The sequence below is a fragment of the Corvus hawaiiensis genome, chromosome 28 (assembly GCF_020740725.1).
Source record: "Corvus hawaiiensis isolate bCorHaw1 chromosome 28, bCorHaw1.pri.cur, whole genome shotgun sequence".
Lineage (NCBI taxonomy): Eukaryota > Metazoa > Chordata > Aves > Passeriformes > Corvidae > Corvus > Corvus hawaiiensis.
The window spans coordinates 5,641,860-5,661,341 of NC_063240.1; the positions used below are offsets into that span (position 1 = coordinate 5,641,860).

Genomic DNA, 19,482 nt, shown 5'->3' on the forward strand with positions numbered 1-19,482 from the left:
CCGGCCTTTTCTTGGGAATTCCCAGGGAATTCTGGCCTTTTCCTGGGAATTCCGGCCTTTTCCTGGGAATTCCAGCCTTTTCCTGGCAGTTCCCAGGGAATTCCAGCCTTTCCCTGGGAATTCCGGCATTTCCCAGGGAATTCTGGTGTTTCCCAGGGAATTCCGGCCTTTCCCTGGGAATTCCCAGGGAATTCCGGCCTTTTCCTGGGGCGCCGTGGAGGCGCGGAGCATCGAGGAGGCCATCGCCGCCCTCAGGTGAGCCCGGCTCGGGGATCGGGGGCTTCCGGGAATTCCGGGGTTTTCCTGGGAATTCCCAGAGAATTCCAGCCTTTTCCTGGGAATTCCGGCCTTTCCCAGGGAATTCCCTGGGAATTCTGGTGTTTCCAGAGAATTCCGGCTTTTTCCTGGGAATTCCGGCCTTTTCCTGGGAATTCCGGTATTTTCCTGGGAATTCCGGCCTTTTCCTGGCAGTTCCCAGGAAATTCCGGCCTTTTCCTGGCAATTCTGGGATTTTCCTGGGAATTCCGGCGTTTCCCAGGGAATTCCGGCCTTTTCCTGGGATTTCCGGCCTTTTCCTGGCAGTTCCCAGGGAATTCTGGCCTTTCCCAGGGAATTCCCAGGGAATTCCGGCCTTTTCCTGGGAATTCTGGTGTTTTCCTGGGAATTCTGGTGTTTCCCAGGGAATTCCGGCCTTTCCCTGGGAATTCCAGCGTTTCCCAGGGAATTCCAGCCTCTTCTTGGGAATTCCCAGGGAATTCCGGCCTTTTCCTGGGAATTCCGGCCTTTCCCCAGAGAATTCCGGCCTTTTCTTGGGAATTCCCAGGGAATTCCGGCCTTTTCCTGGGAATTCCGGCCTTTTCCTGGGAATTCTGGTGTTTTCCTGGGAATTCCGGCCTTTTCCTGGGAATTCCAGCCTTTTCCTGGCAGTTCCCAGGGAATTCCGGCCTTTCCCTGGGAATTCCGGCCCTTTCCTGGGAATTTCCTGGGAATTCCGGCCTTTTCCTGGGAATTCCCAGAGAATTCCGGCCTTTTCCTGGGAATTTCCTGGGAATTCTGGCATTTCCCAGGGAATTCCAGCCTTTTCCTGGGAATTCCAGCCTTTTCCTGGCAGTTCCCAGGGAATTCCGGCCTCTTCCTGGGAATTCCGGCATTTCCCTGGGAATTCTGGCCTTTCCCAGGGAATTCTGGCCTTTTCCTGGGAATTCCCAGGGAATTCTGGCCTTTCCCAGGGAATTCCGGCCTTTTCCTGGGAATTCCGGCCTTTCCCAGGGAATTCCCAGAGAATTCTGGTGTTTCCAGGGAATTCCAGCCTTTCCCAGGGAATTCTGACATTTCCAGGGAATTCCCAGGGAATTCCGGCACTTCCCAGGGAATTCCAGGGGGATTTCCAGGGAATTCCTTCCAGCATTTTCCTAGGGGATTCCGGCCTTTTCCTGGGAATTCTGGCGTTTTCCAGGGAATTCCCAGAGAATTCTGGTGTTTCCAGGGAATTCCGGCCTTTCCCAGGGAATTCCAGCATTTCCCAGGGAATTACGGCATTTTCCAGGGAATTCCCAGAGAATTCCGGCGTTTTCCAGAGAATTCTGGCGTTTCCAGGGAATTCTGGCTTTTCCCAGGGAATTCCCAGGGAATTCCAGCATTTCCCAGAGAATTCCCAGGGAATTCCGGCTTTTCCCAGGGAATTCCAGCGTTTCCCAGGGAATTCCGGTGTTCCCAGGGAATTCCAGCGTTTTCCAGGGAATTCCCAGGGAATTTTGGCTTTTCCCGGGAATTCCAGCGTTTCCCAGGGAATTCCAGGATCTCCAGGGAATTCCTTCCGGCACTCCCAGGGAATTCCAGCTTTTCCCAGGGAATTCTGGCATTTTCCAGGGAATTCCAGGGATTCCCAGGGGATTCCCAGGGAATTCCGGCGTTTCCAGGGAATTCCTTCTGGCATTTCCCAGGAATTCTGGCGTTTCCAGGGAATTCCAGCATTTCCCAGGGAATTCCAGCATTTTCCAGGGAATTCCGGCTTTTCCCAGGGAATTCCCAGGGAATTCCAGCATTTTCCAGAGAATTCCGGTGTTTCCCAGGGAATTCCAGCGTTTCCCAGGGAATCCCGGCTTTCCCAGGGAATTCCAGCATTCCCAGGGAATTCCTTCTGGCGTTTCCCAGGGAATTCCAGCTTTTCCCAGGGAATTCCCCGCCCGGGATTTCGGGAGGAGGGGTTGGAGAGCGGTGGGGAGGAGCTCTGGGCTGATTCCTGTGGGATTGGGGCTGTTCCTGGGACTGATTCCTTTGGGATTGGGGTGTCCCTGAAATCCTTTGGGATTGGGGTATCACTGCTATCCCTGGGGCCATTCCTTTGGGATTGGGGCCATTCCTTTGGGATCAGCCCATTCCCTTTGGGATTGGGGCCATTCCCTCGGGGATCAGCCCATCCCCTCTCCCATTCCCTTTGGGATCAGCCCATTCCCTCTGGGATCAGCCCATCCCCTCTCCCATTCCCTTTGGGATCAGCCCATTCCTGGTGCCATTCCCTTTGCGATTGGGGTCATTCCCTTTGGGATTGGGGCCATTCCCTTTGGGATCAGCCCATTCCCTTTGGGATCAGCCAATTCCCTTTGGGATCAGCCCATTCCCTTTGGGATCAGGCTATCCCTGTATCCCTGGTGCCATTCCCTTTGGGATCAGCCCATTCCCTTTGGGATTGGGGCCATTCCCTTTGGGATCAGCCCATTCCCTTTGGGATCAGCCCATTCCCTTTGGGATCAGCCTCTCACTCCCCTGTCTCTCCCCGCAGCGTGTCGCAGCCCTCGGAGCGGCACCCGGAGCGCCGGCTCCGCTTCCCTTTGGGATCAGCCCATTCCCTTTGGGATCAGCCCATTCCCTCTGGGATCAGCCCATCCCTGGTGCCATTCCCTTTGGGATCAGCCCATTCCCTTTGGGATCAGCCCATTCCCTTTGGATCAGCCCCTCACTCCCCTGTCTCTCCCCGCAGCGTGTCGCAGCCCTCGGAGCGGCACCCGGAGCGCCGGCTCCGCTTCCCTTTGGGATCAGCTCATTCCCTTTGGGATCAGCCCATTCCCTTTGGGATCAGGCCCATTCCCTTTGGGATTGGGGCCATTCCCTTTGGGATTGGGGCCATTCCCTTTGGGATCAGCCCCTCACTCCCCTGTCTCTCCCCGCAGCGTGTCGCAGCCCTCGGAGCGGCACCCGGAGCGCCGGCTCCGCTTCCCTTTGGGATCAGCTCATTCCCTTTGGGATCAGCCCATTCCCTTTGGGATCAGCCCATTCCCTTTGGGATCAGCCCCTCTCCCAGCCCCTCACTCCCCTGTCTCTCCCCGCAGCGTGTCGCAGCCCTCGGAGCGGCACCCGGAGCGCCGGCTCCGCGCCGCCTTCGCCGCCTTCGAGGAGCTGCAGCTGCCGCGGCTGAAGCAGGAGAACCCCAACATGCGGCTGTCGCAGCTGCGGCAGCTCCTCAAGAAGGAGTGGATGAAATCCCCGGAAAACCCCATGAACCAGCGGCACAAACCTTACAACAGCCACAAATAGGACTGGAGCTGCTCTTCCCCTTGGGATTCTCCCGGGAAATGCCCAGAACTCTGCCGGGCTTTTGTTTCTCTCCGTGGATTTCGGATGTCGACGTCACCGCGGGGCTCGGACTGACGGCGCCTTCTCCTTCCTGAAATTCCCGGTGTTCCCTGGTATTCCCTGCTTGGAATTCTCCCAGAGTGTCGCTTTTGGGGTGGCCTTGAAGAGATTCCAGACCGGGATCGCTGTTCCAGCCTTCCCAAAGACGTCGGGAAGAGGGAAAATCCCTCCGGAAGGAGTGGGAAAAGGCACGGCCCAGCCGGATTCCCGCTTTTCCTGAGGGGGGCACAGCGGTGCCAGGCAGCTCCAGGTGATATTCCCAGTGTTCCCTGGAATGCTGGAGCCCCAAATCCACCTGGAGGAGGGAAATTCCTGCTTTTCCCATTCCCTTTTTTCCCTTTCCGTGATCCCAGGCTCGGGGTGGGAGCCTTGGGAAGGGGAGGTGACGCTCCCTGAGCTGCGTTCCCGTGGGAATGCTGGGTGAGATCCCTGGGCTCCCTTGGGAATGCCGGAATCCTTGGGAATGCCAGAATCCTTGGGAATGCCAGAATCCTCGGGAATGCCAATCCTGGCCTTTCCCCTCTCTTTTCCCCATCCTTTGGGAATGAAATTCCTTCCCAGGGAATCGTTCTGGGGGTGCCACTGGGCTTCCCAAAATTCCCACCTCCAAATCCCTGTGGGATTTATCCAATCCCACTCCCTGTTTTTGGGGCTGCCCCTCCCCTCCCCTCGGGCTGGTCCATGGTTCCCCATCCCAGAATTCCCAAATCCAGCCAGGGAGGAATCACCCCCCCCTTCCCCCCCTTTTTTTTCTGTGAGAGTTTGGTGTGTTTGAATCCAATTAAAAACAAAAAGCCATCCCCAAATCCTCATAAATCCGGGAAGGAATCATTTGGGAAGGGTTTCCAGGGGGATTCTTGCCCTGCTTTGCTCACTTTTATCCCTGAAAATGTGGAAAATCCCGCTGGAATTGGGGCTGGGATTCCTACGTGGATTTGGGGGGGGGGGGGGGGGGGGGTGGTTTCTGTCCCTTTGGGACCCCCTGGGTTGTTCCTGAGGAGGGAGAATTCCCCATTCCCGCTGCTCCTGGAATGAGGAACCCACAGGAGGGGTGGGGGGGGGGTGTCCCCCCTCCCATCCCCATCCCGGGAATTCCCTCCTCCTTCCCACATCCCTGGGGGGGTCTCCTCCCTGTCCTCCCCCACCCCCCACCCCCCCCCCGGGGCTCTTTGTGCGGCAGAGCCCCCCCCAGCCCCCTCCCCTTCATTCCCATCCCATTCCCATCCCCATTCCCAGCCCCCTCCCCTTCATTCCCATCCCATTCCCATCCCCATTCCCATCCCCATTCCCATCCCCATTCCCATCCCATTCCTCCTCATCCCCGTTCCCATCCCATCCCCCTTCATTCCCGTCCCCTTTCCCATTCCCATCCCCATTCCCATCCCATTCCCTCCTCATCCCCGTTCCCATCCCATTCCCCTTCATTCCCCTCCCCATTCCCCTCCCCATTCCCCTCCCCATTCCCATTCCCATCCCATTCCTGTTCTCTCCCCATTCCCATCCCATTCCCCTTCATCCCCGTTCCCATCCCATCCCATTCCCATTCCCATCCCATTCCCAGCCCCCTCCCCTTCATCCCTGTTCCCATCCCATTCCCCTTCATTCCCATCCCATCCTGTTCCTGTTCCCGTTCCCCTTCATTCCCATTCCCATCCCATCCCATTCCCATTCCCATCCCATCCCATTCCATTCCATTCCCATCCCATTCCCCTTCATTCCCATCCCTGTCCCCATTCCCATTCCCCTCCCATTCATTCCCATCCCCTTTCCCCTTTCCCCTTTTCCATCCCCTTTCCCCCTTTCCCCATTCCCATCCCCTTTCCCATCCCCATTCCCATCCCATCCCATTCCATTCCCATCCCATTCCCCTTCATTCCCATCTCTGTCCCCATTCCCATTCTCCTCCCATTCATTCCCATCCCCTTTCCCCTTTCCCCATTCCCATCCCCATTCCCATCCCATTCCCAGCCCCCTCCCCTTCATCCCTGTTCCCATCCCCGTTCCCATCCCATCCCATTCCCCTTCATCCCCGTTCCCATCCCATTCCCATCCCCGTTCCCATTCCCCTTCATTCCCTTCCCCATTCCCATTCCCATCCCATCCCATTCCATTCCCATCCATCCCATTCCATTCCATTCCCATCCCATTCCCCTTCATTCCCATCCCTGTCCCCATTCCCATTCCCCTCCCATTCATTCCCATCCCTTTCCCCTTTCCCCTTTCCCATCCCCTTTCCCATCCCCATTCCCATCCCATTCCCAGCCCCCTCCCCTTCATCCCTGTTCCCATCCCCCTTCCCATCCCATCCCATTCCCCTTCATCCCCGTTCCCATCCCATTCCCATCCTCGTTCCCATTCCCCTTCATTCCCCTCCCCATTCCCATCCCATTCCCATCCCATCCCGTTCCTGTTCTTGTTCCCATTCCCCTTCATCCCCATCCCCATCCCCATTCCCAGCCCATTCCCCTTCATCCCCATTCCCATCCCATCCCATCCCATCCCATTCTCCTTCATTCCCATCCCTGTCCCCATTCCCATTCCCATCCCATCCCATCCCATCCATCATCCCATCCCATCCATCCCATCCCGTCCCATTCTCCTTCATTCCCATCCCATCCCATCCCGTTCCCGTTCCCGTTCCCATTCCCCTCCCCATTCCCAGCCCATCCCCATCCCCTTCATCTCCATTCCCATTCCCCTCCCCATCCCATAAATCCCATCCCCATCCCATTCCCATCCCCATCCCCATCCCATCCCCATCCCATAAATTCCATCCCCATTCCATCCCCATCCCATCCCATCCCATCCCCATCCCATCCCATCCCATCCCATCCCATCCCATTCCCTTCCCCATTCCCATCCCCATCCCATCCCCATCCCATTCCCATCCCCATCCCCATCCCATCCCCATCCCCATCCCATAAATTCCATCCCCATTCCATCCCCATCCCATCCCATCCCATCCCATCCCATCCCATCCCATCCCATCCCATCCCATTCCCTTCCCCATTCCCATCCCCATCCCATAAATCCCATCCCATTCCCATCCCCTCCCCATCCCATTCCCGGTATCCCCCTCGCTGGGGGGGGATGGGGCTGTGGCTCTCAGGACCCCCCCCCCAATTCAGCCTCAGGGGAGCCGGGGGGGGATTTGGGGGACCCTAAAAGATGAATGGGGTCCCCCTGCTTTGAGGAAAGGGGGGATTTGGGGGAACCCCTCCGTGCCAGGGGGCATCGGGATTAAATTCCCGTGGGATTTGGGGGAACCCCTCCGTGCCAGGGGGGGCATCGGGGTTAAATTCCCGTGGGATTTGGGGGAACCCCTCCGTGCCAGGGGGGGCATCGGGGTTAAATTCCCGTGGGATTTGGGGGAACCCCTCCGTGCCAGGGGGCATCGGGGTTAAATTCCCGTGGGATTTGGGGGAACCCCTCCGTGCCAGGGGGCATCGGGGTTAAATTCCCGTGGGATTTGGGGGAACCCCTCCGTGCCAGGGGGCATCGGGATTAAATTCCCGTGGGATTTGGGGGAACCCCTCCGTGCCAGGGGGCATCGGGATTAAATTCCCGTGGGATTTGGGGGAACCCCTCCGTGCCAGGGGGCATCGGGGTTAAATTCCCGTGGGATTTGGGGGAACCCCTCCGTGCCAGGGGGCATCGGGATTAAATTCCCGTGGGATTTGGGGGAACCCCTCCGTGCCAGGGGGCATCGGGGTTAAATTCCTGTGGGATTTGGGGGAACCCCTCCGTGCCAGGGGGCATCAGGATTAAATTCCCGTGGGATTTGGGGGAACCCCTCCGTGCCAGGGGGGGATCAGGATTAAATTCCCGTGGGATTTGGGGGAACCCCTCCGTGCCAGGGGGCATCGGGGTTAAATTCCCGTGGGATTTGGGGGAACCCCTCCGTGCCAGGGGGGGCATCGGGGTTAAATTCCCGTGGGATTTGGGGGAACCCCTCCATGCCAGGGGGGGGCATCGGGGTTAAATTCCCGTGGGATTTGGGGGAACCCCTCCATGCCAGGGGGGGCATCGGGATTAAATTCCCGTGGGATTTGGGGGAACCCCTCCGTGCCAGGGGGCATCGGGGTTAAATTCCTGTGGGATTTGGGGGAACCCCTCCGTGCCAGGGGGCATCGGGGTTAAATTCCTGTGGGATTTGGGGGAACCCCCTCCGTGCCAGGGGGCATCAGGATTAAATTCCCGTGGGATTTGGGGGAACCCCCTCCGTGCCAGGGGGGATCAGGATTAAATTCCCGTGGGATTTGGGGGAACCCCTCCGTGCCAGGGGGGGCATCGGGGTTAAATTCCCGTGGGATTTGGGGGAACCCCTCCGTGCCAGGGGGGGCATCGGGATTAAATTCCCGTGGGATTTGGGGGAACCCCCCGGATTCCCCGCCCCTCCCCCCTTTTCCCATCTTTTTTGGGGGGGGGAGGGATGGGACATTGCCATGGCAACGGGGGGGGCATTGCCATGGCAACGGAGGGGGCATTGCCATGGCAACCGGCTGAAGGGGGGGGACACGCGGGGGCGGTGGTCACGTGGCCCCGGGATCCGCCCGTGCAGCAGTGTGGGGCTGGCACCGGGAATTCCCCCCCAAACCGGGAATTCCCCCCCAAACCGGGCATCCCCCCCCAAACCGGGCATCCCTCCCCAAACCGGGCATCGCCCCCCAAACCGGGCATTGCCCCCAAACCGGGAATTCCCCCCCAAACCGGGAATTCCCCCCCAAACCGGGCATCCCCCCCCAAACCGGGCATCGCCCCCAAACTGGGAATTCCCCCCAAACCGGGCATCGCCCCCCAAACCGGGCATCCCTCCCCAAACCGGGCATCGCCCCCAAACCGGGCATCGCCCCCCAAACCGGGCATCGCCCCCAAACTGGGAATTCCCCCCAAACCGGGCATCGCCCCCCCAAACCGGGCATCCCTCCCCAAACCGGGAATTCCCCCCCAAACCGGGAATCCCCCCCCAAACCGGGCATCCCTCCCCAAACCGGGCATCGCCCCCCAAACCGGGAATTCCCCCCCAAACCGGGCATCGCCCCCAAACCGGGCATCGCCCCCCAAACCGGGCATCGCCCCCAAACTGGGAATTCCCCCCAAACCGGGCATCGCCCCCCAAACCGGGAATTCCCCCCCAAACCGGGCATCCCTCCCCAAACCGGGCATCGCCCCCCAAACCGGGCATCGCCCCCCAAACCGGGAATTCCCCCCCAAACCGGGCATCGCCCCCAAACCGGGCATCCCCCCCCAAACCGGGCATCCCCCCCCAAACCGGGCATCGCCCCCAAACTGGGAATTCCCCCCAAACCGGGCATCGCCCCCCCAAACCGGGCATCCCTCCCCAAACCGGGCATCGCCCCCCAAACCGGGCATCGCCCCCCAAAACCGGGCATCCCTCCCCAAACCGGGCATCGCCCCCCAAACCGGGCATCGCCCCCAAACCGGGCATCGCCCCCAAACCGGGCATCCCTCCCCAAACCGGGAATTCCCCCCAAACCGGGAATTCCCCCCCAAACCGGGCATCCCTCCCCAAACCGGGCATCGCCCCACAAACCGGGCATCCCCCCCCAAACCGGGCATCCCTCCCCAAACCGGGAATTCCCCCCCCAAACCGGGCATCGCCCCCAAACTGGGAATTCCCCCCCAAACCGGGCATCGCCCCCCAAACCGGGCATCGCCCCCAAACCGGGAATTCCCCCCCAAACCGGGGCATCGCCCCCCAAACCGGGCATCGCCCCCAAACCGGGCATCCCCCCCCAAACCGGGCATCGCCCCCGAAACCGGGAATCCCCCGCCCCCAAACCGGGCATCCCCCCCCCATATCGGGCATCTCCCCCCTGTTCTCACCGGGCAACCCCAAACCGGGCATCGCCCCCAAACCGGGCATCCCCCGCCGCCCCCGCCCTGGGAATCCTCCCCCCCCCCCCCTCCACCGTCTTTTCCCTCCCCCTCCTCCTCCCCCCCCACCGGGAATTCCCCCCCCCCCCCTCACCGGGAATTCCCCATCCCCCACCCCCCCGCACCGGGAATTCCCCATCCCCCACCCCCCGCACCGGGAATCCCGGCCCCCCCTCACCCCCCCCGGTCCCGGTCCCGCCCCCCCCCGCCGGTGCCCCCCCTCTGCCGCGCTCCCGGCCCTGCCCCGCCCCCACCCCCCCCTCACCATCCCCCGCCCCCCCTCCGGGCACCGCCTGCGACCCCCCCGCGGCACCGGGGAGGGGATTGGGGGGATGGAACGGGAACGGGACACACGGACAGACGGACAGGGGGACACGGACAGACGGACACACGGACAGGGGGACACGGATACACGGACAGGGACACACGGACAGGGGGACACGGACAGGGACAGACGGACAGGGGGACACGGACAGGGACAGACGGACACACGGACAGGGGGACACGGATACACGGACAGGGACAGGGACACACGGACAGGGACACACGGACAGGGACACACGGAGAGGGGGAGAGGGACATGGATAGGGACACACGGACACACGGACAGGGACAGACGGACAGGGACACACGGACACACGGACAGGGACAGACGGACACACGGACAGGGGGACAGGGACACACGGACACACGGACACACGGAGAGGGACGCACGGACAGGGGGACACGGACAGGGACAGGGACACGGACAGGGACAGGGACACGGACACGGACACACGGACAGGGACACACGGACAGGGACAGGGACACGGACACGGACACACGGACAGGGACACACGGACAGGGACAGACGGACACGGACACACGGACAGGGGGACACGGACAGGGACAGGGACACGGACACGGACACACGGACAGGGACACACGGACAGGGACACACGGACATGGACACACGGACAGGGACACACGGACAGGGACACACGGACATGGACACACGGACAGGGGGACACGGACACATGGACAGGGACACACGGACAGGGACAGACGGACACACGGACAGGGGGACAGGGACAGGGGGACACGGACAGGGGGACAGGGACACACGGACAGGGACACACGGACAGGGGGACAGGCACACGCAGACACACGCGTGTGCCACCCGCCCCGCACAGCGCCCCTTGCACAGCCCTGCGCACACCCGGCCTTGCACACCCCGCCCTGCGCCATCCCCTGCTCACACCCCTCCTCGCACCCCCCTCGCGAAAATCCTTGCACACCCCCCGTGCACACCCCAAATTCACACCCAAACTCACACCCCCCGTGCACCCCCCTTGCACACCCCCAATTCACACCCCCCGTGTACACCACACCTTGGACACCCCAATTCACACCCAAACTCACACCCCCCATGCACACCCCCCGTGCACACCCCCCGTGCACACCCCAAATTCACACCCCGATCCACACTCCCCCGTGCACACCGCACCTTGCACACCCCAAATTCACACCCAAACTCACACCCCAATCCACACCCCCCGTGCACACCACGCCTTGCACACCCCAAATTCACACCCAAATTCACACCCCCCCGTGTACACCCCAAATTCACACCCCGATCCACACTCCCCCGTGCACACCGCACCTTGCACACCCCAAATTCACACCCAAACTCACACCCCTGGCACACCCCAAATTCACACCCCCGATCCACACCCCCCTGTTCACACCGCACCTTGCACACCCCAAATTCACCCCCCAAATTCACGGCCTCTGTTCACACCCCTGGCACACCCCAAATTCACACCCAAATCCACCCCCCTGTGCACACCGCACCTTGCACACCCCAAATACACAGCCTCTGTTCACACCCCTGGCACACCCCTGGCACGCCCCAAATTCACCCCCCAATCCACCCCCCCGTGCACACCGCACCTTGCACACCCCAAATACACAGCCTCTGTTCACACCCCTGGCACACCCCTGGCACACCCCAAATTCACACCCAAATCCACCCCCCTGTGCACACCGCACCTTGCACACCCCAAATACACAGCCTCTGTTCACACCCCTGGCACACCCCCTGGCACGCCCCAAATTCACCCCCCCAATCCACACCCCCCGTGCACACCACGCCTTGCACACCCCAAATTCACAGCCTCTGTTGACACCCCTGGCACACCCCAAATTCACACCCCGATCCACACCCCCTGTGCACAACCAGCCTTGCACACCACAAATTCAGCCCCCAAATTCACACCCCGATCCACACCCCCCGTGCACACCGCACCTTGCACACCCCAAATTCACACCCCAAATTCACACCCCCCGTGCACACCACGCCTTGCACACCCCAAATTCACAGCCTCTGTTGACACCCCTGGCACACCCCAAATTCACACCCAAATCCACCCCCCCGTGCACACCGCACCTTGCACACCCCAAATTCACCCCCCAAATTCACACCCCAAATTCACACCCCGATCCACACTCCCCCCGTGCACACCGCACCTTGCACACCCCAAATTCACACCCAAACTCACACCCCAATCCACACCCCCGTGCACACCACACCTTGCACACCCCAAATTCACACCCAAATTCACACCCCCCGTGTACACCCCAAATTCACACCCCGATCCACACTCCCCCGTGCACACCGCACCTTGCACACCCCAAATTCACACCCAAACTCACACCCCTGGCACACCCCAAATTCACACCCCGATCCACACCCCCCTGTTCACACCGCACCTTGCACACCCCAAATTCACCCCCCAAATTCACGGCCTCTGTTCACACCCCTGGCACACCCCAAATTCACACCCAAATCCACCCCCCCGTGCACACCGCACCTTGCACACCCCAAATTCACACCCCAAATTCACACCCCAATCCACACCCCCTGTGCACAACCAACCTTGCACACCCCAAATTCAGCCCCCAAATTCACACCCCCCGTGCACACCACGCCTTGCACACCCCAAATTCACAGCCTCTGTTGACACCCCTGGCACACCCCAAATTCACACCCAAATCCACCCCCCGTGCACACCGCACCTTGCACACCCCAAATTCACCCCCCAAATTCACACCCCAATCCACACCCCCCGTGCACACCGCACCTTGCACACCCCAAATGCACACCCCAAATTCACCCCCCAAATTCACACCCAAATCCACCCCCCGTGCACACCGCACCTTGCACACCCCAAATTCACCCCCCAAATTCACACCCAAATCCACCCCCCCGTGCACACCACACCTTGCACACCCCAAATTCACACCCCAAATTCACACCCCAATCCACACCCCCTGTGCACAACCAACCTTGCACACCCCAAAATTCACACCCAAATTCACACCCCAAATCCACCCCCCCGTGCACACCGCACCTTGCACACCCCAAATTCGCCCCCCAAATTCACACCCCAATCCACACCCCCTGTGCACAACCAACCTTGCACACCCCAAATTCAGCCCCCAAATTCACACCCCCCGTGCACACCACACCTTGCACACCCCAAATTCAGCCCCCAAATTCACAGCCTCTGTTCACACCCCCTGGCACACCCCAAATTCACCCCCCAATCCCCCCCCCCCGTGCACACCGCACCTTGCACACCCCAAATTCACCCCCCCGTTCACACCCCTTGCACGCCCCAATTCACACCCCAAACTCACCCCCCCTGTTCACACCCCAAACTCACACCCCAAACTCACACCCCAAACTCACCCCCCCCGTTCACGCCCCTCTCACACCCCACCTCGCCCCCCCCGTGCTTTGTTCCCCGCCAACTCCATCCCCGCTCCCCCCTAAATCCACCCCAACCCCACTGTTCACACTCCCCCCCCCGTCCTTGCACACGCGTGTGCCCCGCACCCCCCAGCCCCCCCCGCGCGTGTGCGGCACTCGCCAAACCCGGGGGTCACCCCGCGCCCCCTCCCCACCGCCAGCACCCCCGGGGAGGTGACACCGAGGGCTTTCGGGGGTTCGGGGGGGGGTCCAAGGCCACTCCCGGGGCCACCCCGGTGTCACCGGGGGGGGGGTCCCTACGGCGAGGGTGGGGGGAGATCGCCCCCGGCCCCGCGGCTGCGGCGACGCTCGTGGGGAGGGACCCCGCAGCGGGGAAGGGGGGGGGGGGGGTGGCTGAATTTATCCGCAGCGGCTGCCGGGAGGCCCCGGGAAGCCCCGGGAATCACCGGGAGGTCCCGGAAGGCTCTGGGGAGCACCGGGAGGCCCCGGGAAGCCCCGGGAAGCCCCGGGAAGGCGGCGGGGCGGGTGCTCGCGGCTGCGCGTGTGGAGCGGCATCGCAACGGCGCCGCATCGCCGCCCGCAGCCCCCGCGGCCGCCGCCTGCGCGCTGGGGAAACCGAGGCACGGGGCGGCCGTGAGGGGCTCGGCGGCACCGCGGGGCCGCTGTCCAGGCTCGCCCCCGGCCCCCGGTTGTGCCACCGGAACCTGCCGGGATCCCGGGCTCGGCGCCGCACGTGTCGCCGCCGCCGGGCCATGGTCAGCGGCGGCAGCGCCCGAGGGCAGCGGAGGCCGGGGGCTGGCGGCAGGTGGGTGAATTTGGGGGGGTCTGTGAGGGTGGGGACCCCCCTCAGCTCCGGGGGGGGCTGCTGGTGCTGGGGAACCCCGTGGCTCCCGGGAATCCCCGCATTCCTGGGAATCCCCCGGCTCGGGAGGATCCCCCCCGCTCGCGGGAAGCCCCCGGCACAGGTGGGGTGGGGGGGTGGGGGGGTGCCCGAGGGGGTTTGCGAAGGGGAGGGGGCACCATGGGGGGGCTTCCCCGAGGGTTCCCCGGGGTTCTGAGGGTCCGCGGTGCCCGGGGCCTGCTCCGGGCCCCGGTGCGGCGGCGGGGGGGTGGGGGGGTGGGCTGCATTGGGGCACGGGGGGCGCGGGAGGAGCCCCCGGCGGTGACAATGAGGACGCGCTGGGAGTGACTGTGCCCGGCTAAAAATATCCCCGGCTGCCACCCACCGCCAGCGCCGCGGTCTCAAGGTCACTGCCCTGCCGGGGGGGAACGCGGGGGCGTGGGGCGGGGAAGCCCCCGGCCCCCCCTCCCCGTGCCGCGGCTCCCGCACGCTGCTGTCGCCAGTGTCGCTCCGCCGCCGCCGCGCCGAGAGCCAGCAGCGCCCGCCGCCCCCGCGGCCCCCGGCACATGTCCCCGCCGCCCCCCGGGCCCCCCGGCGCGTCCCGACGCTCCCCGTAGCACGGGGCCGTGGCAAGTGAGCGGGCGAGAGGGTGGCAGCGGCCGGGGGGGGACATCCCGGGGGTGGCAGCGGCGGGGGGGACCCCGCGCTTGGCGTTGCCCGGTGTGGGGACGGCGGGGAATCCCTCCCTGCGGCGGTGGGGACGGCGGGGATGGCGCCTGGGGGGTGACGGGTGTGGGGACGGCGGGGACACCCTCCCTGAGGGTGTGAGGACAGCGGGGACTCCCTCCCTGAGGGTGTGGGGACGGCGGGGACACCCTCCCTGAGGGTGTGGGGACAGCAGGGACGCCCTCCCTGCGGGGTTTGTGGCGTGAGGACAGCGGGGATGTCCTGTCTGCGGGGTTCGGCTGCTCGGGGCTGGTGGAGTCCGGGCATTTGGGGGTTCCCGTCCTTGGGGACGGTGTGGCGGCTGTCACCAAAGGTGTGAGCGCGGTTGAGGGGTCGGTGGTGCTCGGGGCTCCCCGGTTTTGGCCACCAGCTGCTGGGGTGGCCCCGGTGCCACAGCGGGGTGACAGCGATGGCACAGCGGGGGGTGACACCCGGCTCAGCGCCCACCAAAACCAGGGGAACCCCGTGCCACAAACAGCCCCGGCTGGGACACCGGTGCTGGCGGGCCCCGGGGCCAGTGCCAAGGCCGGGGTGGTCACCGCGGGCTCTGGGCGGGTTCCGGCTCCGTGTGGCCCTCGTGGCCTCGACGCGCGGGGCGAAGCCGTCGAGGCGGGGACCGTGGGGACGTGGGGGCCTTGCAGCCCCTCACGACCTTCCCGGTGACCTTGGCGCACCCCTGGGGACCCTGCGCTGGGTGGGCACCGCGGGGACCCCTCCTCAGCGCTGGGGACCCCCGCCCTGCAGTGGGGACACGGGGCTCTACAAGGGCGGTGCGAGCTTTGGGGGACCCCCACCCCCCCGTTGCTGAGGGGCTTTGTGGCGGTGCCAGGGACAGCGGCGACCGCCGTGTCCCCCCCGGGTGGCCACGGGCGGGGGGTCCGCGGTGGCCCGGCGGGGGGCAGCCAGGCGGAGCGGCTTTGTCCTTTCGGCTGAGCCGAGCGCGTGGGGGAGGCGCAGGGAGAACCCGGCGCGGCGGCTTTGTCTGGGGACGCCGGCGCGGTGGCGGCGAAGGGGGGACGTGGGGAGCCCCCCGAACCCCCCTCGCTGCACCCCCCGCGACCCCCCAGCCCAGCCCCTCGCACCCGCTTGTCCCCCACGCAGGTAGGGTGTCCCCGGCTGCGCGTCCCCTCCTGAGGCGGAGGGATGGGGTCCCCCCCCTTGGGTTGGGGGTGTCGCGGGGGATGGGAGGGGGAATCGCGGCTGTCTCTGCCACCCCTGGGGACATCGGGGGTGTCGCGGTGTCTCCGGATCCAGCGGCGGTCCCTGGGTGTCCCGGTGGGGCTCTGGGGAGGGATTTTCTCGGGGAGACCCCGGCAGCAGCCGGGGATTCCCCGGCGTCGCGGCGGGGCCGGGGAGCTTCGGGTGTCCCCGCGTGTCCCCGCGTGTCGCCGCGGGTGTGCCAGCCCCTGGGCGTCCCCCCGCGCCGTGGGGGACACACGGACACCCCGCGGGTGGCACCGGGCCCGATCCTGCGTGGGGGAAATCCCCGCCAGCGCCGGGCGCTGCCCCTCTGCCCCCCACCCCCCCAGGGTGGTGACACGGGGGGGGTCGCGGGTGTTGGCACCACCGGGGATCCCCCCGTGGCGGGGCTGGGCTGAGCCTCTCGGGGGAGCCGGGTGGCCTCGTCCCGCCGCCTCCGGGGCTCTCAGCCGCTCCTGGGCCCCCCCAAACCCCGCTGAGCCCCCCTGCCCTGCCCTGGGGGGGGCAGCGGCGGTGCCACCCCCGGCCCGCCCCGTGCCGGCGGGTGGGCAGCGGCGATTGCGGGGGCCGGGGGCTCCTGCTGGCACCGCCAGCTGCTCTCCAGCCTGGGACATATGGCCAGGGCTTGGCGGCGGCGGGAGGAACCGGGGCCACCGCGGCGGATTTTTGGGGACGAGAAGGGGGGGGCTACCAGGGGTCTGACGCACTTGGTGCCCCCGGCGAGCCCCGGGCCGCGGTGGCGACTGGCGAGGAGCCCCCGTGACCCCGGGCGGGGTCACCGCGCGGTGCCACAGCCCTGAGCACCCTTAGCGCCCCGTCCCCAACCCCACAACCGGGGAGGGGAAGGGGGGGGGTTCCCCGCTCCCCTGGCCGCTGTCCCCGCGGGCACCTCCCCCAAATTCCTGCCCCACCCTGCCGTGATTCCCGGGCAGGAATTAGGAGCGGGTGATAAATAAATCACCCGCGGGGAGCCTTTCGGCCGCCCGCCGCTATTTTTAGCCGCACCCTCCCTCCTCTGCAGTTGCTCCGAGGCAGCGCCGCTGCTCCGGGCCACGGGGGGAGCCCCATTGTCACCCCGCTGCCACCCTGTTGTCACCCCATTGTCACCCCCGCTGCCACCCTGTTGTCACCCCCTTGTCACCGCTGCCATCCCCGGGCACTGCGGGCTGCTGCGGCCCGGCCATGGGGGCTCAGCCGTGTCCCTGCTCCGGGCAGGGTGGGAGGTGCTGCCCTGGTTGGGGTCACCCTTAGGACCGGTCCTGCCCCAGCCGGGTGGCACCCCCGGCTCCCCACGTCCCCAGTGCGGGCTGGCAGAGCCGCCCCCCCTCCCGTGCCCTGCCACCCGTGGGTGTCCTGCTGCCGTGTCACATCCCGGAGCAGCGACACGCGTGCCCGTGGCTCAAGGACACGCGGTGCCCGTGGTTTGGGGGAGCTGCGATGTCCCCGTCCCCACCCTGGGGACGATGGGGACACCCGCGCATCCTACCCTGGGCATGCAGCCACCAGCCAGGGCGTCCCCTTGGCGACAGCGACAGGGGACAGGGGGTCCCGGAGGCCTTCCCGGGATGCGGGGAATCCAGGCGGATCCGTCCCTGTGGATGCTCGGGCGGCGGGGGGGGGGGGGGGGGGGGGAAGGATTGGATCAGGCCCTTTTGCGGAGGAATGAAACCACCCCGGAGCGGTGCTTCATGAAATATTTACTATCCCCAGCCCGGGAGGGCTCCAGGGTGGCCTCACCCAGCCCCATTTGAAGCGACAAAAACTTTTCCGGGCTGTGGGGCCCTGGCAGAGCCACAGGGGAATGGCCTGAGGGGGAAATTTTCCCCTCCGTCCTTGCCCGCTGCGGTTTTTTTTTTTTCCCTCCCCAGCCGAATATTAAAAAGAAATCGGAGCCCATTTTCCTGCGATAAATTTGGCAGAATGGAGAGAAAATGATCCGGCCCTGGAGGGGAGCCAGGCCCCGGCTGCACACCGGGAGCAGCTGGGGGCTGGAGCCCGGCCACGCTCCGGAGCTCCCGGGGGGAAACCGGGAACGGCTCAGCCCCGGCTCTGCGGGGTGGGAACGGGGTCCCGAGGGGCCGCAGCCCCCCCAGGGCATCGCGGGGTGCTGCTGGTGGCGGCTCCGCACCGCTGCCCGAACCCATCCCGGTGTTTTGGAGGCCCCAAATCCCGGGAGCTGCTGCAGGGATGGAGGGAGGGGAGGGGGGAGCTGCGGGAGCCCGGGGATGGGGTTGTGGGTGCCGTGGGGTCCCTCGTGCTGTGGGGTTTTCCGTGTGGTGCAGCCCCTCGTGCCGTGGGGTTGTGGGTGCGATCGAGCCCCGTGTGCAAAAGGGACGCTGGTGTGACAAAGGCCCTTCGTGCAAGGGGGTCGTTGGTGCAACGGGGCCCGGAGTGTGATCGGGGTTTTAGTGTGACGCAGCCCCTCGTGCAGTGGGGTTTTTGGTGCAATAGGACCCCTCACGCAATGGGGTTTTTGGTGCAATAGGACCCCTTGTTCAAGGGGGTCGTTGGTGCAATAGGACCCCTCGTGCAATGGGGTTTTTCGTGTGACGCAGCCGCTCGAGCAGTGGGGTTTTTCGTGTGGTGCAGCCACTCGTGCAACGGAGTTTTTGGTGCAATAGGACCCCTCATGCAATGGGGTTTTTAGTGTGACACAGCCCCTCGAGCAATGGGGTTTTTGGTGCAATAGGACCCCTCGTGCAATGGGGTTTTAGTGTGACGCAGCCCCTCTGGAATGGGGTTTTTGGTGCAATAGGACCCCTCGTGCAAGGGGGTCGTTGGTGCAATGGGACCCAGAGTGTGATCGGGGTTTTTGGTGTGACGCAGCCCCTCGAGCAATGGGGTTTTTCGTGTGGTGCAGCCCCTCTGGAATGGGGTTGGTGCAGTAGAGCACAATGGGGTTTTTGGTGCAATAGGACCCCTCGTGCAGTGGGGTTTTAGTGTGACGCAGCCGCTCGAGCAATGGGGTTTTTTGTGCGGTGCAGCCCCTCTGGAATGGGGTTGGTGCAGCCGCTCGTGCAACGGAGTTTTTGGTGCAATAGGACCCCTCATGCAATGGGGTTTTTAGTGTGACGCAGCCGCTCGTGCAGTGGGGAGGTTGGTGCAATGGGGCACCTCGTGCAATGGGGTTTTAGTGTGATGCAGCCCCTCGAGCAACGGGGTTTTTGGTGCAATAGGACCCCTCGTGCAAGGGGGTCGTTGGTGCAATGGGACCCAGAGTGTGATCGGGGTTTTTGGTGTGACGCAGCCCCTCGAGCAATGGGGTTTTTTCGTGCGGTGCAGCCCCTCTGGAACGGGGTTGGTGCAGTAGAGCACAATGGGGTTTTTGGTGCAATAGGGCCCCTCGTGCAATGGGGTTTTAGTGTGACGCAGCCCCTCTGGAATGGGGTTTTTGGTGCAATAGGACCCCTCGTTCAAGGGGGTCGTTGGT

General features: G+C 64.3%; 1 protein-coding gene across 1 annotated transcript in view; it reads left to right on the top strand.

Annotated features, from left to right (window-relative positions):
• Positions 1 to 4,387, top strand: part of CCDC124 (coiled-coil domain containing 124) — a 9,240-nt gene extending 4,853 nt beyond the window's left edge. The window contains exons 3-4 of the mRNA XM_048288333.1: positions 188 to 255; positions 3,330 to 4,387. Of these exons, the coding sequence (XP_048144290.1) occupies positions 188 to 255; positions 3,330 to 3,534 (273 nt within the window). The 3' untranslated portion in view covers positions 3,535 to 4,387. The remainder of the gene's footprint in view (positions 1 to 187; positions 256 to 3,329) is intronic.
• The last annotated feature ends 15,095 nt before the right edge of the window (positions 4,388 to 19,482 follow it).